The 27,968-nt window shown below is 35.0% G+C and overlaps 1 protein-coding gene across 2 annotated transcripts; it reads left to right on the top strand.

The window, feature by feature from the left end:
* The first annotated feature begins 5,510 nt into the window (after positions 1-5,510).
* Positions 5,511-27,491, top strand: LOC103966498 (7-deoxyloganetin glucosyltransferase-like). Of its 2 annotated transcripts, none has more exons than XM_048579325.1 (2): positions 5,511-6,046; positions 26,344-27,491. In XM_048579325.1, exons 1-2 carry the CDS (start codon positions 5,518-5,520, stop codon positions 27,270-27,272), a joined length of 1,458 nt encoding a protein of 485 aa, XP_048435282.1. In that variant the 5' UTR covers positions 5,511-5,517; the 3' UTR covers positions 27,273-27,491. The 2 variants fall into 2 exon arrangements, with proteins under 2 accessions (XP_048435282.1, XP_048435283.1); XM_048579326.1 differs by lacking the exon at positions 5,511-6,046 and adding an exon at positions 25,278-25,806.
* Positions 27,492-27,968: the final 477 nt, after the last annotated feature.

The raw sequence follows: 27,968 nt of genomic DNA, 5'->3' as shown, positions 1-27,968 counted from the left end.
TGAAATGGTACCACAGCGTGGTCGAGGAGAGTATCAGATAATCTTTACACTTCTCTTGAAAGGTGTGTACTCTCTTTTGTTTTTAGGTTGATTACTTGCGAGTCGTTCTTTCCATCAACTTTGACCTTGTTTGACTAGAAATTTGCAACTAAGCAAAAGTGGAGAGGTGAATTGAGCACTACAACAGCTCCCTAGAGATACTGGTTGTTGAGGAAGATGACTTTTCATTCTTTTACTTGAGTTTGCATTAACGCGTTAGCCATTTCTCTTGAATCCCAAGGTACAATTTCAAATGGGTTCTGCATTGGTAAACACTGCAGTAATTAGTCACATTTGGAAGAACTAAGGAGGATAGGATGCTGGGTGCTGGATAGAGTTTTACGACAGCAATTTCTGTTTTGTCCGATTTGAGTATGGCCTTTTTTGTGACACGATATGAGAGTTTTTTATAGGCAACACTGGTTGGCAGAGGAGTATTGTGAATTGGTATTCGGAGGATCGAATTTACGACTTATGAAATTGTGCACCCTCAGGAAATTACTGCTTGCTTACCGAGACAACAAATGTGCGATCGATATTGCGGGCGGCCGACTGTGGTATCAATAACTTATTCGTTGGGTTCGTTAAGCAAGTGGGCAGGAAGTTTCATCTTCAGCAGTTGTTACGGATTCGCTATTGTTGGGGCTCGACCCAAAGACACATCTGTTCTTGGAGTACGTGACTTTTCGTATACTTGGGCGAAACCCACTCTCATTTTCTAGTTTTGAATTTTCAGTATAGGTATTTTAACTTCCTTTATTTTAGTTATTTATTTTTTATGTTACAAATGTTTTGGGGGAAGTATTTCCATTTTCAGTTTTAAGTTAAGCACGTGTTTTCGACCTATATGTTAGTACATATCTATTTTGACGTTATAGTATTTTGTATACTTATTTTTTACCTTACGTCCATATATGTTGTCAACTTTATATCCTATTAAAGTATGTTCTACTTTTACACTGATGGGGAAGAAAGTAAGAGCTTGGAGGCATGATAGAGGATTTTGCAACTCGCTCGTGACAATGTGTTTAACGAAACGCTTTATGAGATAACATGCTTACTGAGGCTAGTTTGAATTATTACTATTTTTCTGATAATCCATGTTCTTATAGAATATCTGATGGATGACGATATGATATTTAGAACATGTTTAGAACACCTCTTTATAGTATAAATGATGGATGACTTTATACTATGAAGTTGCTTTTCAATATATGTATGTTCACTGGTTTTGTACTTACCTAGTGGTCATTTCTGCTACGGGACGTAAGGATAGATTCTGGTCCGTCCCAGGCGACAGTTTGGTGTTGGCATAGTGCCTAAAGTGTGTTTCCTCTGGCTATTTAGCACAAGAACGGAGAGCCGGCATAAGGCCTGGAGTGTATTTTCTCAGACTGCCTGCTCAGAGACGGGGAGCTGGCATGGGGCCTGGGGGTTATCGGACATTCACTAGTGATTATTATATATAGAAGTTATGATTTGAGACATTGCACGACATGCTAGGTTTCGGAAAACCTATGTTTATCGTGATATATATGTGTTTTCATAAAACCTGAGGGTTAGTATGTTGATAACTGTTTTATTATATATATATATATATATATATCAACTTGGTCCACTCATGTTTGTTTTGTGCCCCCTTCAGGACTTAGAATCGAGGCATACAATCTCGGCGTCCAGGCACTTCCGCATCGGCATCTTCAAGTCCTCTCAGCGTAGGACCCATTCTTTTATTCATTCAATTTTATATTATTTCTTTTAGTGTTCTAGTTAGTTGTATGCTTTGAACACATTCCTTAAATGCATATTCATTATTCTTTTATATTTATAAGTCTTATATATCCCTTGTTTTCAGCATTTGCACTCAATAAATGGTTTTCATCACCCTCGAGTGTCGGCCAGCACGTGTCTATCCTGATATTCATGGAATATCGGGATCGGGGCATGTCATTAACATTACATTATTTGCTATGTATGTTGAGAGATTCTACCATGTCACTAGGATGCAGACACATTGGTATATACATATGTTGTGGCACATAAGATTTTCTCCTGCCAAAGATACAAGACAACATCAATTTTTTATCGAAATTTGGACCAAAACTCCAGCACTATTAACAGGAATAGAAGAACAAGTGCATGTAACCAATGAAAATTTAGATGGTAAATTAATATTTCGGCAATATAAAACAAAAGTGATTCTGTGAAGCATTGTCATAATTATCAGTCGGCTTTGGTTTTGAAGTTAAATGACAAACCAAATTATTGTAAAGCATATATGTTTCCTACACAGTTTTAATTCTTACATTATTGTAAAGCAATTCTCTTTCTCTATTAAAGAAGGGAAAAAGTCGTGAACTAGTAGTGATCAAGTGCTGTATTTCTGTCTTGCTCAATTGATTTTTCATTTGCAAATCTACTAATCAATGAATTAATATTTGAAATTCATGATCAAGGGGGTGGCCTATTCTTCAAAACCTTGCCTATTTTCTTTCATGATCTCCCCAAGACATGCGTAAAATAGCGAATCAACTAAAGCATACTTTTCATAATATTTAAATGCATAAAATAGAAAAGAAGAAAAACCCAAACAGTGTTACATAGAATTAGAGAAAGTCAAACCGTATGTTGTCTCAAACATGCGATATTCGGATGCCATACAATAATTTTTCAAATACCGCACATAATTCTTCTAGCTCTCTTTGTTAGGCATGCAAGCACTAATTAAACATGCATTATATTACGTATCAACTCGAAGAAAAAACATGACATAAGAAGCCACAAGTGATGTTGCTTAAAAATTATTCTCTCTTCTCTCTCACTCACACACATACACACTTGAATCACGTTGAAAAGATATTGTCGTGGTGATAAAGGATAAGTATTCATTAATATTTGAATGCATAACATTGAAAAGTAATGAGAAAAACAGGAAGAGGGTTAAAGCAAATTAGAGAAAATCAAATCCTACTTTGATTCCTCGGCTCCCCCTTACCTTAATTTATTTGACTGCTAAGCGTCTTTTCTTGATACTCTCTGTAATCTCCTATTTTGGCTGCCCTCGATGCGTATCTATCTTAAATTTCAGGTAGACGGATCATGGGCCCACTTCAACAACACCAATATTGTTCCCACTTGGCCACCTACTCAATCTGTCAGGTGTGGAGTTTTAATACAAAAGACTTTGATATTAGTTAGTGGGGTAATTCTATTTAAAGGGCTTGTTCTCAAGCCTTCTGACCGATGTGGGACAGAGAAATTCTAACAATCTGCAATTCTGCTAAGCTTCTTCACCTCAATCTGCAAGCACCCCTGGATCCAAAGAAACATGCTTGTTATTTTGGAGAGATTGGAATTGCACCCTTTGACGTGTGTACTGGGAAAACTCGCCTGGCTAAGTAACCTGGACCAGTCTATTTTTAATCCCTTTACTTTTCATCCGATGCATGCGATATTGGATGCGTTGGAATTTTGACGAGCCCATGATATATTGAAACAATAGAAACAACAAAAGATAGAAATAATACTCAAAATTAATGTGCGTAAAAATGGAATATCTAAATATGCTCTCAATTGAAATAGCAACTCTTTTGACATATCTCACATCCTCTATTTCTTGATTTTTTTTTTTTTTTCTCACTCATGTTGAACATAGTGCTCATGGCAACTTAGAGGTTTGGCTCCTTCAAATTTGTAAGGTCATAATCTGTGTATATTGTAATGGTTAAAACCTCATGACGGTTATGTGAAAAAATAATAAATTTGATGGGGTTATTTGAAAGGGTGTCCGTGTAATTATCTCTAAGTGTAAAATTATCATTTCAATAACTTTCTATGATATGATAAATTTTCGGATGAATTTTAACTGACAGAGTTTTTCGAAATCAATTTTAAACTTCAAGCGGTGTTAATATAATTTCAAATTTTTCAATTAGTTTTTATGAAAATACAAAAAATCTCAATATGGATGTTATAGTACATAAATTGGAATGTATAATTTGAGTGTAAGTGATAGCATGAAACTGCTTTGATAAATTAGCTTAATCTACAAATGCACGAACTACATGCCCGCCTAATTAACACATGACTCGAACAGTCGAACTTAACACAATGTGTGATCGATCATCTTTTGACCTAAAAGCTAATAAACGGGTAATGAGTTATGACCTGATCATTATCAAATGACAAACCTATTTTATTGGCACCTTATGTACTTTGATAATTCAAGAGAGAGGAATCAAATTGTTATGTTACCCTGAAGGTGCACAATGGGATCGATCCAGTAAATATTATGCATATAAGAATATATATTACATCGATCATATGACAAAAATAATATAAAATTAATATGAGTTTTTCCACTCCTAATTTACTGAGGCCTTTTATAAAATTCAATCATAGTAATAGGTGTTTAAGTCGGGGACAATATCAGGACGTCGTGGGCCTACAAAGTTTATCATGGTATCCAAAGGCTATTCTCTCAACACTTCCTGGGCCCGAGTTACAGGTCTTGAACATGCTTCTTGAATTTGAGCTTTTGAAGAGATGCACTAGCTCCAATTAACTTAGGGCAACTAAATGACTAGGCCTTCGAAAAGATTAGCAATAGCTTTAGAGACTAAATATCGACCGACCTAGACAATTAATATATAGGAGTTTCCACCTATAATATCACCAATGTCTTTTGTGATAAAGTCCAACACTTGGTGATAGAAGGTTAAGTTAGAACTATATTAATAATATTGATGGTGAATTTGCATGGGTCTACAAAGTTTATCATTCTTATTATTGGTCTTAGCAACTACAAATAAGTAATACGTACATATATGAGATATACAGGCAGACTGAAAAAAATAAAACAAAAAAGAAAGAGAACTTGCACATTGTCTCAATAAATCTAGCTAGGGCAATTGCTTAGGACTAAAATAACAACATTATTTTTCTAATTAAACTTTGGTCGACCTTTAACTCATTGGCAGCATGTTGGTAGTGCGGTTGTGTATCATTTCTGTGATGGCTGCATGATTGACGAATGCCATTTTACCCATATCTAATTAATAAGCTACCAGGGTCCAATTATTGTAACTATATTTTATGAAAACAAAAACGAAAATGTAAACAAAACGAAACATTTCTTTATTTTAATTGTAATGATCAATCAGATTCAACTTGACAAGCAAGAAAGAACAGACTGGAAGGATCCCAGGTGAACTTTGCTTCTTCATCTCCTACCATGTGCCCAACAACTACGCTTCTTTTTTTGACCTGATCCTCTCTCTCTCTCTCAACCGAAAAAATCTTCACACTAGATAATTATTTTTTGTCATACTCAAACTGGATAATTTGACCTCCTAGACTTGTGTGAAGAAATTAAACAAAAAGACAGGCAAATTAACACGACATGTAGAAATGCAGCTCACTTGTACTATAAATAGTCTGCATATCTGCAAGCGCTGCAATGCAAACACAAAGCCTAGAATGGATTCCAAAGCAGTAGCTACTAAGCCTCATGCTGTTTGCTTTCCGGCTCCAACTCAAAGCCATATCAAGGCAATGCTTAAGTTTGCAAAGCTCCTCCACCATAGAGGTTTTTATATTACCTTTGTCAACTCGGAGTTCAACGACAAGCGATTTCTTAAATCCTTAGGCCCCAATTCCCTTGATGGCTTACCTAACTTTCGGTTTGTAGCCATCCCAGATGGCCTTCCAGATTCAGATGAAGATACCACCCAAGATGTCACTTTTCTTGTTGACGCCATAAGAAAACAAAATTTCTTGGGTCCGTTTCGTGACCTCCTCAATAAGCTCAACAATGATGCCATAACAACTTCCAACAATCCTCCAGTGACTTGCATAGTTTCGGATGGTTTCATGTGCACCTTCACAATCACAGCTGCTGAGGAGATTGGAACCCCTATAGTACTGTTCTACACTATTGCGGCATGCAGTTTCATGGGAATTATACAATTTCGTGCTTTGATCGAAAAAGGCCTGGCACCACTCAAAGGTGAAATAATACACACACACACACACACACATATATATATATATATATATATATATATATATATATCCGTGGCCGCACTTTTTTCAAACATCGTATATATATATATATATATCCGTGGCCGCACTTTTTTCAAACATCGTTTGACATACGTTTTTGATGGTCTCCTCAGCAATGTATTAATATTTTAACGATCCGAACTATATATCTTTTAGAACATCATTCGTAGGTCATTCTTTTAAAAATTAGACAAATTCAGAACTATTAAAACATTCATTGGTAATAAAGAAAATAGATGAATATGGTTTTACAAAGAAACCCTAAATCCTTAGTCTAACGGTCATATGATTTTATATTTGGATGATTGTTGGTAAACATGACCTTTGAGAGAAAACCTAAAAGATAGACAGATCGTTGATATATATTACGAATTGGGCCTCACAAAATGTCTGAAAAAATTTGTTTAAAAAAAAATGGCGTCATGCATCAGTCCCCTTATATATATATATATGTGTGTGCGCGCGCGCGCGCGCGCGCAGGTGTATATAACTAATAAAGCTTTAATTAATTTTTGGTTCGCTCTTAATTTCTTGTTTCTAAATGCAAATGAAAATTTTCTTTGTAGATGAGAGCTATTTGACAAACGGCTATTTGGACAAGGTCATAGATTGGATTCTGGGAACGAAGAACATTTGTTAGAAGGATCTCCCAACCTTCTTTCGAACCACAAATTCCAATGACATTATATTTAACTTCACGATGGAATCAACAGATAGATCCCATGAAGCTTCAGCAGTTGTAGTTCATACTTTTGATGCCTTGGAGCGAGATGTTTTGGATTCTCTCTCGTCTATGCTTCCACTTGTTTATACCATTGGCCCTCTTCAATTACATCTCAATCAAATACCAGAACACCCCTTGAATATTGGATACAGCCTATGGAAAGAAGAAACTGAATGCCTCGAGTGGCTAAACACCAAGGCTCAAAACTCAGTTGTGTACGTGAATTTTGGCAGTATAACGGTCATGACACCTGCACATCTAGTCGAGTTTGGATGGCGCCTTGCAAACAGCAAGCTGCCCTTCTTCTGGGTAATTAGACCCGATCTGGTAATTGGCGAATCAGCGATTTTGCCACCTGAGTTTGTGGCTGAAACAAAGGAAAGAAGTTTAATAGCAAGTTGGTGCCCACAAGAGCAAGTCCTTAACCATCCATCAGTTGGAGGATTTTTAACACACAGCGGTTGGAATTCAACCGTTGAGAACCTGACCTCAGGAGTGCCTATGCTCTGTTGGCCATTCTTTGCCGACCAGCAAATGGACTGCCATTATACTTGCAAGGAATGGGGCGTTGGCATGGAAATTAGTAATGATGTGAAGAGGGATGAAGTAGAGAAGCTTGTTAGAGAGTTAATGGCTGGGGAGAAGGGTAAGAAGATGAAAAATAAGGCAATGGAGTGGAAGAAACTTGCAGAAGAAGCTACCAGTCCACATGGCTCTTCATCCAAAAACTTGGACAATTTAGTGCATCAAGTGCTACTAAGAAAAAGTTAGATGCGCTGCATCCGTAAGAAATTTGTTAATGATTGTTATTCTTTTGTTTTTGTTGGTCTTCAAACTAGAAAGATGAGGTGCAAAATATAAAGGACCATTATCTCAAATAATAAAATCAAACTAGTATTTTTTTTTTTCCTTTAAAAAACGGGAACAACTGGTAGCAAGTTATGGTTATCCACTCCTTTCGAGGGCTGAGAAGACTCACAAAGTCATTTCAGCTTTCTTCTTGCCATAGTGAAGCAGACTCACCATATATTTTGGGAATACAAAATAGGAAAACAACAAAAAGGGAAAAAACAAAAAAAAAAAAAAAAGAGAGAAAGAGAGAGAGAGCTTTTATGAAAAAGGTTTGGACTAAGTTTATTTTAATAAAAACCATGATATAACTTTAATTAATGAAAAAAACTTAATTTTAGTAAAAAATAAAAAATAAAAAAACCCTACATTTTAATGAAGAGGACAAAAGAACTTAAATGGTAATGAAAATGACACAATTTTAATATACAAAAATTTAAAAAAATAAAAACCTAACGCATGTCCATCAAAGACACTGTTTATGAAACTGAACAATATTACATTATTTATGAAACTTAACGGTACTATATTATTTATGAAACTGAACGATATTATACTATTTATGAAACTTAACGGTACTACACTATTTATGAAACTGAACGATATTATACTATTTATGAAACTGACCGGTACTATACTATTTATGAAATTGAACGATATTATACTATTTATGAAACTAAATGGTACTACACTATTTATTGGTCCAGATTCATAAATAATGCATAATTCGTGGTTTAATTTCATAAATAGTTCCTAGTTATTGGGTTCAGTTTCATAAATAGTGTACAGTAATTGGTACAATTTCATAAATAGTATCTCGTTTTTTGTCCAGTTTCATAAATTGTGCCTAATTCTTAATCCACTTTCATATAGAGAAATTTTATTTAAACCCAAGAAACCTATTTCTACACCCAACTTACTCTTTGCACCCATTTGATTTTTAACTAAACTATTAATATCTCTTTAAACCCAAATTTAATACCTAATATACTCCCATAAACCCAATTCAATATGTGGATTTACTTTTACACCCGTTTGAATTTTAACTCTATTTTTACACCGTCTGAAAATGGACACTGGGAATTGGAATGTGAATTCAGTCGTGACTGACAACAAGATTGTCACTTTTATAGATGTTGACAATATTTTGAAATCTTCTCCTGGCATGATTCTTAGACTAATTCTGCATAGACATCAGACTCTCATAATTGACCCCTTCAATGGCTTCCGTAAAAGCATTCTTCTTAACATCATTATATATTTCCTCTCCTTGCTTGATTTATAGGCGTGAATATAGGTTATCTCCAGTAGCTATAGTTGGAGGTTCCTTCTTTCCTAGCTTTCTGGCCATAACATGTCAGAAGCTGCCGCAGCAGGCTGTGCCACTTGACTGGTGAATAGTTACCGCCAAATCAGATCGTTGGTTCTTGGAATAACACTGATAGCTGCTCACTTATTGTTCATTTCTCAAGTCCTCAAGTCGGGAATTTTTCAATATGGTATTGGAAATGCAACGTTTAAATCCTCTGTCAGTTCTCCAGGTGTGCAAAACTCCTACGCTCTGTCCTTCAAAGTCCTTGCAATATCTTGCAATATCTGCAAGTCCTTTTTGGTTTTTTGGGGTGCAGATGGATAGTGGGAGAGCTACTGCAGCAATTTGCTATTGCAGAAAGATAAACAAACTATGTGGGATTGATTGAAAAAAAAAAAGTAAAACCAAAATGCTCATCTTCTAAACTCCAAAAATTTGAGATCAAACGAACAAAAAATTTATAAATTGTGTCATACCTTGGTTAGAAGATTCAAAACTTCAAAATCACCATCCATCAATAAAAAATAAAAAAAAATTTCTCTATAAGAGCTATTAGGGTTTTAGTCAGAATGAAGTAGGATAAACAAAGAATGATTGTAGGGTTTAAGTATAGTATTTAAGTTTATTGATAAATTTGAGTTTTATTATTAATTTCATTTTGTACTTAATAGTAATTATGTAATAGGGTAAAATAAATAATTAACATTTAAAATTTAAGTTGGGTATAGAAATAGATTACATGGTTTAAATAAAATTTTCCTTTTATATAGTGTCTAGTTCTTGGATCATATTTTATAAACAATTCTAACTTCCTTCAATTCTCATCAAATTTCTTAGAATCTCTTCAATTTCTTAGCCTTCTACCCCAATTACTTAGTTTGGAAGAACTCGTTTCCTTCCGTTCTGCAAAAATCCCGTCTTCTCAATTTTAATAATGGCGCTGAATAACTCCTCTAATGCATTTGCTCCGCCACAACAAGTAACTTGACAAAAAAAATAATATATAATTATTTGAATTGATTCATCAGAACCGACGTTCTCAAAGGTCAATGCCTGAAATTGATTTTTTTTTTTTTTTTTTTTTAACCAATGACAACCTTCCCAGATTTTCTTTCTAAACTTTCCACGAAATCGGAAAAATCGTTTAATTTGGAAGGAAAATCACATAAACCGTGTACTAACACGATAATTTGGGTTCCGTACAAAAAAAAACAAAACAAAAATGTCTAGGAGAGAGAGAGAGAAAGAGAAAGAGAACCGACGAGGTTTTTTGTGCTTTGCTTGATAACCGTAGTGTTGTATTTGAAATATTATCCATGAAATTTGCAGTTTTCAAACAGAGGAATTCTGGGTTTTAAAAAGATTGTTGGGCATATGTTGACATTGGTTTGGGTTGGCAAGTGGGTTTGGGGTTGCACGGGCTTTCATTGTTTTTTCTAAATTTTTCTTCTTTTTTTGTTATTATCATTAAATAAAATTAATGTATGGTTTTTTTTAATTAAAATTTAAAGTTTTGAAATTTTTTTCATTAATTTTTTTTTTTTTAAAGGAAAAACTAAGATTCAACCCTTAATCATCAATGTTGTTCGACTGAAACCTCATTGACTTCAAAATTTTATTGAAGTCCTTTGACTTTTGTCTACGTCAAATTTTTTTTATTGAAGTCCTTGGAGGAGCATCACGGTTGCTCGACCTGTACTATTAAGAGGGCTGCGATGGCAAGACGGGGATGGTACATCCATCAAAATATGGGGCGACAACTGGGTGCCCCGAGAAAACTTTTCCAAAATCACCACGCCACCTCTAGTGCACTGGTGTGGTGAGGACACGATGTATAAATTATTTTTGGAAGGATCTCGCCACTGGGACATGGAACTTCTTAGTACTTTATTTTGCTCTGAGGAGAGTGAGGCTATAGAACGTACCCAACTGACTTAAGACCTATGGATCACAAATTAATATGGCATCATGAACTAAACGATATCTTTACCATCAAGAGTGCCGATCACTTGGCAAGAAGAGTGGTGGAGATGCACATGTAGGCCTGGTAAACGGCTCGTATCTGTCGTTTTCATGTAACACATGTTATCTTAACGGATCATGTCGTGTCACACCTCCTATTATCTTAACGGGTCCTTAACAGGTCGGGTCACTTTACTCAACAGGTAAACTGACCCGATCTGTTATGACCCGTTAAGAAAAATATATATTTTTTCTTAAATTTGCACATACCACACATTGCCATATAAATATTACTTTAAAACATTAAAATACATTTATCGTTTAAGTACTACATCTACATTCGAAAATAAGAGCCTAAAAAAATACACATGCTCTTGGTGCAGGTTAAATCTAGCTACCTAATCCCCCATGCTGAATTGTAGTCAGTTAACTACTTTGATTCATGCATATGTGCTGCAATAAGAGAAATTCATGTAATATTTGTTCATTTCCTAGTAGCAGGAAAGTGACTACAATAAGAGAAATTCAGGTAATATTTGTTCAATTCAATATAAATTCACCACAATAAATCTGAGGCGTCATTGTATTAATTTTTGTAATAATGACTACAAGAGTTATGCACATGTATAATATTAAAACGACAATCCTACACCCCCATAATAAACAGCGTTTGTGTTAGTTTTTTTTTTTTTTTTTTTTTTTTTTTTTTTTTTTTTTTTGGAAGCTCATCAGAAAAACCGAGCTGGGAAGCGAGTCAGCCATGGCGATGGAGGTGAGTTCATAGTACGACGATGATTCCCATGTCGTTTTTTTGATACGAAGAAGAAATGGGTTGGTGTTAAATTGTTAATTTTAATTAAGTTAAATGGATTAATGGAAGCTGCTGCAGCATATCCCCTAACATACAATAAATCTGAGGACATTCATGCTTGAAAGAGGGTGAGGAGGAAGGTTGCGAAGTTCACAGAGTGAGACCGAAAGGCTACAGCCGCTACACACAATCACAATCAGGCACTACAAAATATAAAATACAGATCGAACCTTGAACGGATATGCAGAGCTGAAGTTCACAGAGAGGGCCGCTACACAAAAGAGGATGAGGAGGAAGGTTGCGACTTGCGAAGGCGAGGGAGATGCAGAGCTGAGCGAGAGAGATTCGAGAAGTCTATCTGAGAAGAGAAGAGGATTCAAAGTCCAAGCTAATGCCCAATGGACAGCTGAGATTAAATCTCAGCCAATCCAATGGTCACCAATTTTTTTAATTTAATTTAATATATAAATTCACTAACACTTTTCATATAACATAAGATTTTGTAGTATCCATTAGTGTAAATATTTTAAATTGAAGATCGAGTTCATTCATTGTATTCATATAAGGTCAAGAAATGTAGCTGTAAAAAATCATCAAAATCGGAGTTAAAATAACCATTAAATCGTGATTTTTCATTTATAATCGTCGAAAACTTTTGTCCTATTACTTGATCTCTGAATGTTTGTTTTTTGCGATTTTTGGCATATGCAATCTCGAAGCATATAAAAATAAATTTGACGGTTTGGATCATTGAAATTAGTTTCGTATGATGCGTATCCCATCAAAACGATAGATTCATTAACACTTATAATTTATTTATACTTTCATTAAGTATAACATAGGATTTTGTGGTATCCACTGGTGTAAATATTTTAAATTGAAGATCGAGTGCATTCATTGTATTCATATAGGGTCAAAGAGTGTAGCTGTAAAAAAATCATCAAAATCAGAGTTAAAATAACTGTTAAATCATGATTTTTTGTTTATAACCGTCGAAAAGTTTTGTCACATTACTTGATCTCTGAATGTTTGTTTTTTGCGATTTTTGGCGTGTGTGATCTCGAAGCATATACAAACAAGTTTGACGGTTTGGATCGTTGAAATTTGTTTCGTAGAATGCGTATCCCATCAAAACGATAGATTCACTAACATTGCTGAGTGTTGATTCCCCGCGTATCTCGGGATCGGGGCATGACAAGTGTCGAATGAGTAAATTGCTAAGTGCAATGGTTGCTGAAGGCAGGATGGCTGCTGGAGAGCCTAAGGTCATCCAAGCTGCTAAATAAGTAGTTTGCTTTGTTTAGTTTATGTCGGATTTTAGCGACCTTCATACAAGTTTATCAATTTGCCAGAAATTTAATGAATTGCTTTCTTCACTTTACTCCATCTTCATTTTCTTGAAACTTTGCTTGCTTGAAGCGTCTTACAAAAATTTTAGCCATAGAACAGTCAGTTAGGCACACTGCTTTGAAAAAAGCAGACGATCCCATGAATATGGTCTTGAGTTTTGGCTTCTTGGGGCGTCGAGTTGTTGAGTTTGTCGTGAGCTGCTGCCCCGTGACCATTTGATGCTTAGTTGGTTGTTAAGTATTCAATCCTTTGAGTTGTGTGGCCTACATCACAACATGATAAAGATCTGTGGGATATGAAAATCGGTAACTAATCACATCAAAATGAGTAGCTGTGTGAAAATTCGTGGGCACTTTGTCCCCTTCCGTTGAAGAGTAGACCAAGATAGGTCTCGGAGAATTAGTTTACCCTCTTGTGCTGGAGAGCTTACCCAGATAGGGGTTGGGGAATTAGTTTATCCTCTCACACTGGAGAGCTTACCCAAATGGATGACGAGGATTTAGTTTATCCTCTCGCATTTGAGAGCTTACCTAGATGGGTGTCGTGGAATTAGTTTACCCTTTCCCATTGGATAGTTTACCCAAATAGGTGTCGGGGAATTAGTTTATAGCCTCGCACTGGATAGCTTACCCAGATGGGTGCTTAGGAATTAGTTTACCCATCTGCACTAGAGAGCTTACCCAGATGGGTGATAGTGAATTAGTTTATCTTCTCGCACTGGAGAGCTTACCTAGATAGATGTTGGGGAATTAGTTTACCTTCTCGCATTGGAGAGCTTACCCAGGTAGGTGTCAAGGAATTAATTTACCCTCTCACACTGGAAAGTAGTGCAGTTGAGGAAAGCTGGACTGCTCGACAAATAAAATAATCCTCAGCTAGAGTTCGGCGATTTGCTTGAGACTGTAAACTGCTTGTGGAACCCGCACAAGGTATGAGTTGGAAGTGCTGCGAAGGGTAAGAGAATGAAGAATGAGGCCATGGAGTGGGAGAATTTGGTAAAGGAAGCCACCGGTCCACACGGTTCTTCATCTGCAAACTAGAAAAATTAGTGAATCAATTTCAATTGTAAGAAAAGTCTAGATATTCTGCATATGGACAACCAAGAAACGTGCAATGCGTTACTAGAAGTTATTGGTTCAATGAATTAGCAAACATATTTAGCCTGCTACTATCTTCAATTTTGTGTAGATACTAATTTCGGGTTGAACATATTAACATTGCATTATTTGATATGTATGCTGAGAGATTCTACCTTGTCACTGGGATAAAGACACATAGATATTGTTGTGGCACACAAGATTTTCTCTTGCCAAAGATACAAGACAACATCGATTTTTTATCGAAATTTGGATAAAAACTCCAGCACTATTAACAGGAATAGAAGAACAAGTGCATGCAACCAATGAAATTTTAGATGGTAAAGCAATATTTCAACAATATAAAATAAAAGTGATACAGTAAAGCATCTTCAGTTGGGTTTGGTTTTGAAGGTAAATGACAAACCAAATTATTGCAAAGCATGTTCCCTACGAGAAAATTTTCAAGATCCCTGGTACATCAGATAGCTAGAGTACCGCCCAACTAACATCTGACATGTGACGAATCTGTTTTCTATTAAATCTTTTGCTTTTCTTTTTGTTTTGTTCGAGATAAAGCCTATTAATAAAGGAGTAGGATTATCTCCTTTCTTTTTTTCTTCTCCTTTCCTTCCTTCTTATTTGAAAAATCACGATTAAACCGTTTTAACATCTTATATTAATTATTTATAGCAAGAGAAAGATAAAATAAAAGAACGTGAGAAGAGAAGATGGAAGAGAATGGAAAGAGGAGAGGAAAAAATACTAGTCCTAATAAAACATTTCAACGGTTGGAAAAAGAACCAGAAAAGTTTGAACTCCATCAATTTCTTATCTGTTCATCTTCTTCCTTGGTAGACTCGCAGATTCACCCCTTTCATCTTCTTCCTTTATAGATTCACAGATTCATCCAACTCCTAAACATGCTTTGCTGGGTTCAAGCCCTTGTTGGCGTTGCGCATGGTGGACAACTCGACCGAGGACTTGACAGAAGACAGGCGATGAACGTCAAGACGATGCGATGCCGTCGATTTTAGGCTGGTGAGGAGGGTGGGGAATTTGATAGACGATAAGATCTCGCCGTTGATTTGATGGCGATATTGGGGGATTTTGAGAGCGCCCAACCGACGGGATTGGGAATTGACGGTGAAGAAGGTGGTGGAGATTTTCAATTGATGACTAAAATTTAGAAGAATGGAGGGTTGCAGATGAAGAAGATGAAGTTTAGCACTCTAGAATGAGTTTCAATAAAAATAATAAAGAATTAATTAATTTTCAACATAAAAAAACGAATATCAATGCCAAAAAAAAAAAAAAAACAAAGAGTCACATTTCAGATGCCTATTGGTTTGGTACTTCACCTGTCATGTATGAGGTGGAGTTCCCAAAACAGGCAAAAATTTCTCGTTTCTGGTTCTGTAGGTGCTTGAAACAATTTTGTTTTCTCTATATTATTATATCTCTAGAGTTAATAATTTTATACGATAAACTATTGAACTCAATCACCTGCTGCCCACTTTTTAAGAGGTGGATTGTCTGCCCTCCCATTTTCATATTCTTTCCATACTCTTCTATAATGTGTGATTACAGTTAAGTCACGTTAAAATTTTATATTAATTTTTTATAGAAATAATAAAACAAAAAATAATAGGAATATAAAATATTGACGTGATTTGACTGAGACCACATAAACAAAAAGGCATGAAAAGAGTATGAAAATAGAAAAGTAGATAATCCACCTCCCACTTTTTAATTCTTACATTATTGTAAAGCAGTTCTCTTTATCAAATAAGGGGAAAAGTCGGGAACTAGTGATCAGATGCTATCTTTCTATCTTGCTCAATTGATTTTGTATTTGCAAATCTACTAATCAATGAATTACTTTTTGAAACTGGAGCATGCTTTGCTCGTTGCCATTAATTTTGGTGGGCGCTCACCATCTTTCTTTGTTATGTGTCTTTTCATTTAATCATAATTAAAGGTATTTTATTAATTTTCAATAATAATTATAAAACTAAAATTAATCATAAAAAAAATATACCAACAGTTGCCCAACCCATCAGAAACACCTCGCCGACGGTAGCCACCTCACTTTCCTGCCACTGGCTAACCCTTTCTCTTCAGCCTCTCTTTCTTCTTCCCTCGTTCCACCATTCTCTATCTCTCTCAAAAAATTGAACAACTATGAATGAATATTAGAAAAATAAGAAAGACCATATCACAAACAACTCTTACGTTGTTGTGTTGTTGAGAGACCATGCCAATAGAAAATTGATCTAAAACAGAGTATGAGTACGAGAAAATGGGTTTGCTCAATTTGCCAGAAATTTAATGAATTGCTTTCTTCACTTTACTCCATCTTCGTTTTCTTGAAACCTTGCTTGCTTGACGCGTCTTACAAAACTTTAGCCATAAAGCCATCAATTGGGCACACTGCTTTGAAAAAAGCAGACGATTCCACGAATATGGTCTTGAATTTTGGCTTCTTGGGGCGTCAAGTTGTTGAGCTTGTAGTGAGCTGTTGCCCCATGACCATTTGATGTTTACCTGGTTGTTAAGTATTCGATCCTTTAAGCTGCATGGCCTACATCACAACATGATAAAGATCTGTAGGATATGAAAATCGGTAACTAGTCACATCAAAATGAGTAGTTGTGTGGAAATTCGTGGGCAGTTTGTCCTCTTCCATTGAAGAGTAGACCAAGATGGGTGTCGGAGAATTAGTTTACCCTCTTGCGCTGGAGAGCTTACCCAGATAGGTGTTGGGGAATTAGTTTATCATCTCACATTGGAAAGCTTACCCAAATGGGTGACGAGGATTTAGTTTATCCTCTCGCATTTGAGAGCTTACCTAAATGGGTGTCAGGGAATTAGTTTACCCTTTCCCACTGGATAGTTTACCCAGATAGGTATCGGGGAATTAGTTTATAGCCTCGCACTGGAAAGCTTACCGAGATGGGTGCTTAGAATTAGTTTACCCATCCGCACTAGAGAGCTTACCCAGATGGGTGATGGTGAATTAGTTTATCCTTGCGCACTAGAGAGCTTACCCAGATAGATGTTGGGGAATTAGTTTACCTTCTCGCACTGGATAGCTTACCCAGGTAGGTGTAAAGGAATTAATTTACCCTCTCACACTGGAAAGTAGTGCAGTTAAGGAAAGCTGGACTGCTCGACAACTAAAATAATCCTCAGCCTATGAGATCTTGTTCAGCGATCTGCTTAAGACTGTAAACTGCTTGTGGAACCCGCGTAAGGGTATGAGTTGGAAGTGCTGCGAAGGGTACGAGAATGAAGAATGAGGCCATGGAGTGGGAGAATTTGGCAGAGGAAGCCACTGGTCCACGCGGTTCTTCATCTGCAAACTAGAAAAATTAGTGAATCAATTTCAATTGTAAGAAAAGTCTAGATATTCTACATATGGACAACCAAGAAACGTGCAATGCGTTACTAGAATTTATTGGTTCAATGAATTAGCAAACATGTTTAGCCTGCCACTATCTTCAATTTTGTGTAGATACTAATTTCGGGTTGAACATATTAACGTTGCATTATTTACTATGTATGCTGAAAGATTCTACCTTGTCATTGGGATATAGACACATATGTATAGATATTGTTATGGCACATAAGGTTTTCTCCTGCCAAAGATACAAGACAACATCGATTTTTTATCGAAATTTGGATAAAAACTCAAGCACTATTAACAGGAATAGAAGAACAAGTGCATGTAACCGATGAAATTTTAGATGGTAAAGCAATATTTCAGCAATATAAAACAAAAGTGATTCTATAAAGCATCTTCAGTTGGGTTTGGTTTTGAAGGTAAATGACAAACCAAATTATTGCAAAGCATGTTCCCTACGAGAAAATTTTCAAGATACCCAGTACATCAGACAGCTCGAGTACCACCCAACTAACATATGACATGTGACAAATCTGTTTTCTATTAAATCTTTTGCTTTTCTTTTTGTTTTGTTCGAGATAAAGCCTATTAATAAAGGAGTAGGATTATCTCTTTTTTTAATTTTTTTTCCTCCCTTTTTCTCTCTTTTTATTTGAAGAGTTACGGTTAAACCACGTCAATATCTTATATTAATTGTTTATAGCAAGAGAAAAATAAAATAAGATAATATGATAAGAAGAGATGGAAATGGATGGAAATAGGAGGGAAGAGAATACTAAACCTAATAAAACATTTCAACGGTTGAAAAAAGAACAGGAAAAGTTTGAACTCCATCAATTTCTTAATCTGTTCATCTTCTTCCTTGGTAGATTTGCAGATTCACCCCTTCATCTTCTTCCTTTATAGATTCACAGATTCATCCAACTCGTAAACATGCTTTATTGGGTTCAACCCCTTGTCGGTGTTGCGCATGGTGGACAACTCGATTGAGGACTTGACAGAGGACAGGCGATGAAGCACAAGACGATGCGGTGCCGTCGATTTTAGGCTGGTGAGGAGGGTGGGGAATTTGATGGACGATAAGATCTCGCCGTTGATTTGGCGATGGAGACTCTGAAGATGGCGATATTGGGGGATTTTGAGAGCGCCCAACCGACGGGATTGGGAATTGACGGTGAAGAAGGTGGTGGACATTTTCAATTGATGACTAAAATTTAGAAGAATGGAGGGTTGCAGACGAAGAAGATGAAGTTTCAAAACCTTAGAATGAGTTTTGATAAAAATAATAAAGAATTAATTAATTTCAACATAAAAAAACGAATTTCAATGCAAAAAAACAAAAAGTCACATTTCAGATGCCTTTTAGTTTGGTACTCCACCTGTCATGTATGAGGTGGAGTTCCCGAAACAGGAAAAAATTTCTCGTTTCTTATCTGGTTTTGTAAGTGCTTGAAACAATTTTGTTTTCTCCTTGTTACTGTATCTCTTGAGTCAATAATTTTATACAAGAAACTATTGAATTCAATCACTTGCTGCCCACTTTTTAAGAGGTGGATTGTCTGCCCTCTCATTTCTATACTTTTCCCATGTCTTCCTGTGTTGTGTGATCACAGTTAAGTCCCGTAAACATTTTATATTAATTTTTTATAAAAATAATAAAACAAAAAGTAATAAGAATATAAAATATTAACGTAGTATAATTGTGATCACACAAACAAAAAGACATAAAAAAAAATATGAAAATAGAATGATAGCTAATCCACCTCCCACTTTTTAATTCTTACATTATTGTAAAGCAGTTCTCTTTATCAAATAAGGGGAAAAGTCGGGAACTAGTGATCAGATGCTGTCTTTCTATCTTGCTCAATTGATTTTGTATTTGCAAATCTACTAATCAATGAATTACTTTTTGAAACTGGAGCACGTTTTGCTCGTTGCCATTAATTTTGGTGGGTGCTCACCATCTTTCTTGCAGTTTGTTATGTGTCTTTTCATTTAATTACAATTAAAGGCACTTTATTAATTTTCAATAATAATTATAAAACTAAAATTAATGATAAAAAAAATACACCAACAGTTGGCCAACCCATCAGAACACCTCGCCGACGGTAGCCACCTCACTTTCCTTGCCGCTGGCCAACCCCTTCTCTTCAGCCTCTCTTTCTTCTTCCCTCGTCCCACCATTCTCTATCTCTCTCTAAAAATGAACAACTATGAATGAATATTAGAAAAATAAGAAAGACCATATCACAAACAACTCTTGCGCTGTTGTGTTGTTGAGAGACCATGCCAATAGAAAATTGATCTAAAACAGAGTATGAGTACGAGAAAATGGGTTTGCTCAAGTATCGAACGATTTGTTTTGGGTAGAGATAATCTGACATATGAGAAGGGGCGTGGGTGTGGACAACGACGAAGGAAGAAGAGGTATCTCCCTCGACCAGTTCCGGTTCAAAAGAAGGGTGCTCGAGGGGACCAGACTTTAGATCTCTTTCTTCTCTATGGCGGGAGGTTTATTTCGTGTCAAGAGTTTGTTGGGGAGGCCACGGAAGACTGACTGGATAGAGAGGCGATGCCTATGCGTCTTCTTTACTGATAGGATTTCCATCATTTGCAGTCTCCAGCGAAAGAGACAAGGGCTGATTTTGGGGAAGAAGAAGGGACGCATAAAAACTCAAAAAATCTATTTTTGTTAATATTAAATTATCTTCTCTATTTTTTTTTTAACAAACAATATAATTAGAGAGTGAGATGAGCCTCACAATAAGTTAATAATAATATTGTTTAAATTTGTCTTTGATGAGAATCGAACTTTAAGACCTCTCACTTATTACTAGTAAAGAAAAATATCATTACACTATAACATTAAATATAGAGATTTCTTAATTTTCCATTGTTAAACCTGGTTATGTTAATTGATATGTAACAGTCTTACAAAGGTGTGGTGACCATCCACCAAAATTAATAGTGGTGAGCAAAATTGCTCTTTGTTGAAATTTATGATAAAAAGGGTAGCCTAGGCCCTAGGGAGTAGACAAACCAACTAAAAGTATTTCTAAATGAGATTTCAAATTTTGAATATATAATTTAAATTTGATAGCTTATATGATATTTTGACATTTTTTTAAGTTTTACTCATTACCCGATATATCAAATTAAATTGTTATTTTATTATATTATAAAATAAATAATTAATAAAAGACATTTAATAATTATTAAATTGGGACCGATCTCCTTTTCAATGAACAAAAGGGGACCCATCATCTTAGCTTGATTGAAATCACAAAGACGAAGGATCTAAACAAATGCAGCAGTCAAACAACAACATTAATTATAACTAGGATATGGGCACACATAAAATGTGTGAAATTTTTTTTATTTTTCTTTTTGAAATAGAAGTATAGAGCAAGAGAGTGATAGAGAATGTGGGAGTGGAAACTTTTTTTTTTTTTTTTTTAATTAGAAATATGTTAGGATTACATGTAGGTGAGGTTTTGAAAAAAAAAAAACAGCAAAATTTGGTTGTGTGAAATTATATTTCCGTCCTATATTTCTTATTTATGTTCTGTTTTAATTAGAGGGTTAAACTGATAATTTCATAGGGTTTTAGTTGACAATGAGTGTTTTATTAATTAGTAGAGATAATCATTAAACAGTAAAATTTAATTAAAAATATTAATAATTAATTAAAAAATATTTGAAGCTGCTGTCAAATTTGATAGCAATCCTCTTGTTGTCGATTTATGTCATTGCCACATAGGAATTGACATTTAGGTTGGAGAACATTAGTGTGGTTGTTTTTTTACTGTTATAACTTATGTAGACATTTTGATATCTCCTTTAGAAATGCTCTAATAAGTCATGCGTAAAACAATTTCTTCAAAACCTTGCCTATTTTCTTTCATAATCTCCCTAAGGGTTAGTCTGGGATTGATGTGCTATGAAAAAAAGGGTGTTTTCAAAAACAGAAGTAGAACTGCTTCTGTTTTCTCCTGTTTTGGACCATAATTTTAACAAAAAACTTTATTTTTTCATTTATTAGACAGAATTTTAACCCCAACTTTTATTAAATATTTGCTTTTAAAATAATTTCAATAATGACAAACCAACCGTAAGCCATCAAGCCATGCATAAAAGACAAATCAACTAAAGCATAATTTTCATTAATATTTAGATGCATAAAATAGAAAAGAAGAAAAACTCAAACAGTGTTACACGCATTATTAGGCATACAAGCGCTAATTAAACATGTATCATATCCGTTCATTATATATTGTATAGTCAGTTTTTATCATATGTTGTTTATATTCAATTTTAAATAAAAAAATTACAATGATTTTTAACTGCATGATATATGATGAACGAATGTGATTGGAGAATCCTTAGGATTATCACAAAGAGGATCCGACGAGAATCCTTCTACTGGTTATATTATGTATCAACTCGAAGAAAAAGCAACATGACATAAGAAGCCACAAGTGATGATGTCGCTTAAAATTTATTTTCTTTTGTCACTCTCACACACACACACTTGAATCACGTTGAAGGATATTGTCGTGGTGATAGAGAAATAGTATTCATTAATATTTAAATGCATAACATTGAAAATAAGAAAAACACAAAGAGCGTTAACAAAAATTAGAGAAAATCAAATCCTACTTTGATTCCTCGGCTCTCCCTTCCCTTAATTTGTTTGACTGCTAAGCTTCTTTTCCTGAAACTCTCTGTAATCTCCTATTTTAGGTGCCCTCGATGCGTATTTATAATTCTGCTAAGCTTCTTCACCACGATCAGCAAGCGCCCCTGGATCCAAAGAAACATGATTGTTTTTTGGAGAGATTGGAGTTGCACCCTTTGACGTGTGTACTGGGAAAACTAAGACCATTTTCAACCGAAAGAGTTAAGTATAGTCCCGTCTAGAATTATAACCTTACAAGAAATTATTATTAAATGAACACTATCAGGTTATATTCATATACCATCTCCAACCAAATGAGCTAAATATAACCCCCTTAATAATTTTTTAGTTTTAATTTTATACTTTGAATTTATTGGTTAATATAAAACTATTATTGTATGTTTTCAAATCTAGCCATTAAATTTGAATTAATTATTGAATATTAGGATTTGGGCCCCAAAAAAAGGCTAAGAGGAGGGTTACACTTGCTAGCTTGATGATACTTCGGCCAACTAATAATATGATGGGCTTCACAAAATTATAGCTCAGCCCTCCATTAGCCCTCTTCATTAGAGATGACCTAAGGCCATCTCCAACCCAAGGTTGGCTAGATGGCTCGTTTTAGCCATCTGGTCATCCAAGAAATTAATATTTTAATGAACAGTGCATAGCCATATTTCTTACCATCTTCAGCCGAGGACTATAGGATCAAACATTATTTATTATTTAAAACTACAACTTAATGTTATTTAATGTTGTTTAATATTGTTTAATGTTGTTTCATGTTATTTAATGTTATGTAATGTTTAATGGTTTAGGAAGGTATAGGGGAAAAAAAAAAAAAAGAGTTTCTAAAATTTTTTTAAACAAATTTTGTAAAAAAAAAAAAAAAAAAAAGCTGTAAAAAATTCAAAAATAACGGCTAGCTGACCGTTGCATTTGAATTCCAACTCGGCCCAGGGCCGCTCTGTTGGCCTTTGGCCCTTTTTTGTATAGTGGGGCCTACGAGCTCTTTAGCCTGGTCTTCGGTTGAAGACAGTTTTAGGACTATTTTCGGCCCTCTGACTATTTGGACTCTTCGATTAAAGATGACCTAAGTGGAAGACCTGGCTATTAACCTGGACCAGTCTATTTTTAAACCCCTCATGCGAAATTGGATGCGTTGGAACTTTGAATAGCCCATCATGTGTTGAACAATAGAAATAACAAGAGAGAGAAATAATACTCAAAAGTGTATAACAAAGGAATATCTAATTATGCTCTCAATTGAAATAGCAACTCTCTTGACATATCTCAAATCTCCTATTTCTTTGATTCTTTTATTTTCCTCACTCTTGGTGAACATAGTGCTCGTGGCAATTTAGAGGTTGCTCCTTCAAATTTATAAATTGATAGTTAAGTTGGAACAATATTGATAATGAATCTGCATAAATTACAAAGTTTATCATTCTTATTATTGATTTTAACAACTACAAATAAGTAATACATATATGAGATATACAGGCAGACTGAAAAAAATAAAACAAAAAAGAAAGAGAACTTGCACATTATCTCAATAAATCTAGCTAGGGCAGTTGCATCTTGGGATTAAAATAACAACATTATTGTTCTAAATAAATTTTGGACCTTTAACTCATTGGCTGCATGTTGGTAGTGCGGTTGTGCATCATTTCTGTGATGGCTGCATGATTAACGAATGCCATTTTACCTATATCTAATTAATAAACTACCAGGGTCCAATTATTGTAACAACTTTTTATGAAAACAAAAACGACAATGTAAACAAAACAAAACATTTCCTTATTTTAATTGTAATGATTAATCAGATTCAAATTGACAAGCAAGAAAGAACATACAGGGAGGAAAAGGGCCATGAGTGGATCCCAATTGAACTTTGCTTCTTCGTCCCCTAGGTATCAGGCCACCTCTGAAATTTCAGCGGTTTGTGCGAAATATATAAAAGGACCGCTTTTTAAGATATTTTTAAAAATTAAAACGATGTATTGATGTTAAAATAACAATCAGTTAAATCAAAACAAATTTTAGCTTTCATTGATTGCAAGTTTATAAATATCATTAATTATAAGGAAAAATAGCTACAAACACAACTTTCACTAAATAATAAAAAACAACTCTTAAACAATCAAACATGAAAAAGAAACTTCAAAACTCTAAATTTAAAATTTTACTTGAATATAACACATTATTATATAATAAAATAAAATAAAATATCATTTTTAGAGTGTTATAATTGACACTCAAAATATCTCAATGTACTTCAAATTTTTATATTTAGAAAGGAACAAAACTACTCTTATAGGAGTGCACAATGAAGTTTTAAAGTGCTAATAAAATCAGTTTTTTAAATATAGAACATTATTACTTAATATTAGATAACAAAAATTTTGGGGTCCCTACAAATTTGATCCCTGTGTGACTGCACATTTCGCTTTCCCAAAGCCCCCTCTAGGTTCAATATGCCTAACAGGTACGCTTCCTTTTTTAACCTTATCCTTTCGAGTAATGTTTTTTATACCATGTTTTTGTACCACATTTTTATACCATCTTAAGTGACATTTGATGTGGACAGCCACCTTTAGTTCATTAATTAATAAACTAATAATTAAGAGAAACTAATTAATTAAATGATGATTGTGGTATACGAGGAGTCTTTCTCATTCTTTTTCTTGGGTTTTACAACTTTTTCAAATTATGTGGCTGTATATATTAGATGTCACCTAAAGTGGTATAGAAATGTAATATAAAAACATGATACGAATAACATTACTCTCTCTCTCTCTCTCTCTCTCTCTCTCTCTCTCTCTCTCTCTCTCTCTCTCTCTCTCTCTCTCAACCCTAAAATAATTCAAACTAGATAATTTAGCATCCTAGACCAGTGCGAAGAAAACAAAAAGAAAGACAAATTAACACATGTAGAAAAGCAGCTCAGTAGCTCTATAAATAGTCTGCAATCTGCAACCGCTGCAATGCAAACACAAAACCTAAAATGGATTCCAAGGCAGTAGCTGCTAAACCCCATGCTGTTTGCATTCCGATTCCAACTCAAAGCCATGTCAAGGCAATGCTTAAATTTGCAAAGCTTCTCCACTATAGAGGTTTTCATATTACCTTTGTCAACTCGGAGTTCAACCACAAGCGCTTTCTTAAATCCTTAGGCCCCAATTCCCTTGATGGCTTACCTGATTTTCGGTTCGTAGCTATCCCAGATGGCCTTCCAGATTCAGATGAAGATAACACCCAAGATGTCACTGTTCTTGTTGACGCCATAAGAAAACGAAATTTCTTGGCTCCGTTTTGTGACCTGATCAATAAACTCAACAATGATGCCATAACAACTTCCAACAATCCTCCAGTGACTTGCATAGTTTCGGATGGTTTCATGAGCACCTTCACAATCACAGCTGCTGAGGAGATTGGAACCCCTATAGTACTGTTCTACACTATTGCTGCATGCAGTTTCATGGGAATTATACAATTTCGTGCCATGGTCGAAAAAGGCCTGGCACCACTCAAAGGTGAAATAATATACATACACACACACGCATAAATATATCCGTGGCCCCATTTTTTTTCAAACAATTTTTGACATACGTTTTTGCGAGATTTACTTAATAGTGTATTTTAACCATCTGAACCTTATATTTTTTAGAACATCATTCATATGTCATTTTTGTAAAAAAATTAAACAAATTCAAAATTATTAAAACATTCATATGTAGTGAAAAAAAAAAGATGAATATGGTTCTACAAAAAAACCCTAAATCTTTAATCCAACGATTATATAATTTTAGATTTGGGTGATTGATGGTAGAAATGACTTTTGAGAGAAAATCTAAAAGATAGACCGTTCGGATTATTGATATACATTATGAATTGGGTCCCACAAAAATGTCTGTAAAAAAGTGTTCAAAAAAATGTTGTCACGGGTCAGTCCTCACACACACACACACACACACACACATTTATTTATTTATAACTAGTAAAGCTTTAATTAACCTTTGGTTCGCTCTTAATTTCTTGTTTCTAAATGCAAATGAAAACTTTCTTCGTAGATGAGAGCTATTTGACAAACGGCTATTTGGACAAGGTCATAGATTGGATTCCGGGAATGAAGAACATTTGTTTGAAGGATCTGCCAGCCTTCTTTCGAACCACAAATTCCGATGACATTATATTTAACTTCGTGATGGAATCAACAGACAGATCCCATGAAGCTTCAGCAGTTGTTGTTCATACTTTTGATGCCTTGGAGCGAGATGTTTTGGATGCTCTCTCATCTATGCTTCCACTTGTTTATACCATTGGCCCTCTTCAATTACATCTCAATCAAATACCAGAACACCCCTTGAATATTGGATACAGCCTATGGAAAGAAGAAACTGTATGCCTCGAGTGGCTAAACACCAAGGCTCAAAATTCAGTTGTGTACGTGAATTTTGGCAGTATAACGGTCATGACACCTGCACATCTAGTCGAGTTTGGATGGGGACTGGCAAACAGCAAGCTGCCCTTCTTCTGGGTAATTAGACCCGATCTGGTAATTGGCGAATCAGCGATTTTGCCACCTGAGTTTGTGGCTGAAACAAAAGAAAGAAGTTTAGTAGCAAGTTGGTGCCCACAAGAGCAAGTCCTTAACCATCCATCAGTTGGAGGATTTTTAACGCACAGCGGTTGGAATTCAACCGTTGAGAGCCTGACCTCCGGAGTGCCTATGCTCTGTTGGCCATTCTTTGCTGACCAGCAAATGGACTGCCGCTATACTTGCAAGGAATGGGACGTTGGCATGGAAATCGGTAATGATGTGAAGAGGGATGAAGTAGAGAAGCTTGTTAGAGAGTTAATGGATGGGGAAAAGGGTAAGAAGATGAAAAATAGGGCCATGGAGTGGAAGAAACTTGCAGAAGAAGCTACCAGTCCATATGGCTCTTCATCCAAAAACTTAGACAATTTAGTGAATCAAGTGCTACTAAGAAAAAGTTAATCGCCATGCATCCGTAAGATATTTGCTAATGATTGTTATTGTTGCTGTTATTGTTTTGTTGTTGTTGGTCTTCAAACTAGGAAGATGAAGTGCAAAATGTAATGGACCATTATCTCAAATAATAAAATAAAACTAGTATTGAATGTTTACAACAATTTGAAGAGAAAATCAGATGGGAAACAAATATTTTAGCAATACAAAAGAGGAAAACAACAAAAAGGAAAAGAAAAAAAAAGGGGGGGGGGGGCCTTTTGTTTTGACCTATATTTAATTGACAGGGGAGAGGGTGTCGGTGGCACAGAGAAAATATAGAGAGATGTGTTTGTAAGGTTGTGTAGAAGATGTGTTAAATAAAAAGTTTATAACAACTTTTAGATTTTAGGGCTTCAACAAGATTGTTTTTAGATTTTAACCTGAGTAGTTTTCAAAATCTAATATAAGTCCCTATTTTTAAAACTTACCATATTTAAGCAGTTATAGAACATTTATTATTTGTAAACTTACCGTTCAAATTCTTTACCAATCCATAATTAATGTTTTTCTTTTGTGCTCCAATCATATTAATAGATAAAAACTTATTCAAAATTCAAATTCTTATTATTAAAAAAAATTCAACAACAAAAAAATAACAATTTATACATAACTTTCAGTACATTATTTTACTCATAGGTACAAATGTATCGGTTTGTAAGTTTT

Source organism: the organism of the source record quoted next, unplaced genomic scaffold (assembly GCF_019419815.1).
Source record: "Pyrus x bretschneideri cultivar Hongxiangsu unplaced genomic scaffold, Pyrus_bretschneideri_v1 Contig13, whole genome shotgun sequence".
NCBI classification, from domain to species: domain Eukaryota; kingdom Viridiplantae; phylum Streptophyta; class Magnoliopsida; order Rosales; family Rosaceae; genus Pyrus; species Pyrus x bretschneideri.
This window is presented reverse-complemented; position numbering and strand designations above follow the sequence as displayed.

Bases quoted from the DNA above. Each gene is read 5' to 3' on its own strand.
- LOC103966498 (XM_048579325.1), top strand. From the start codon at position 5,518: ATGGATTCCAAAGCAGTAGCTACTAAGCCTCATGCTGTTTGCTTTCCG. The intron at 6,047-26,343 runs GTGAAATAATAC...CTTTCTTCGTAG, and splicing joins AGGCCTGGCACCACTCAAAG to ATGAGAGCTATTTGACAAAC.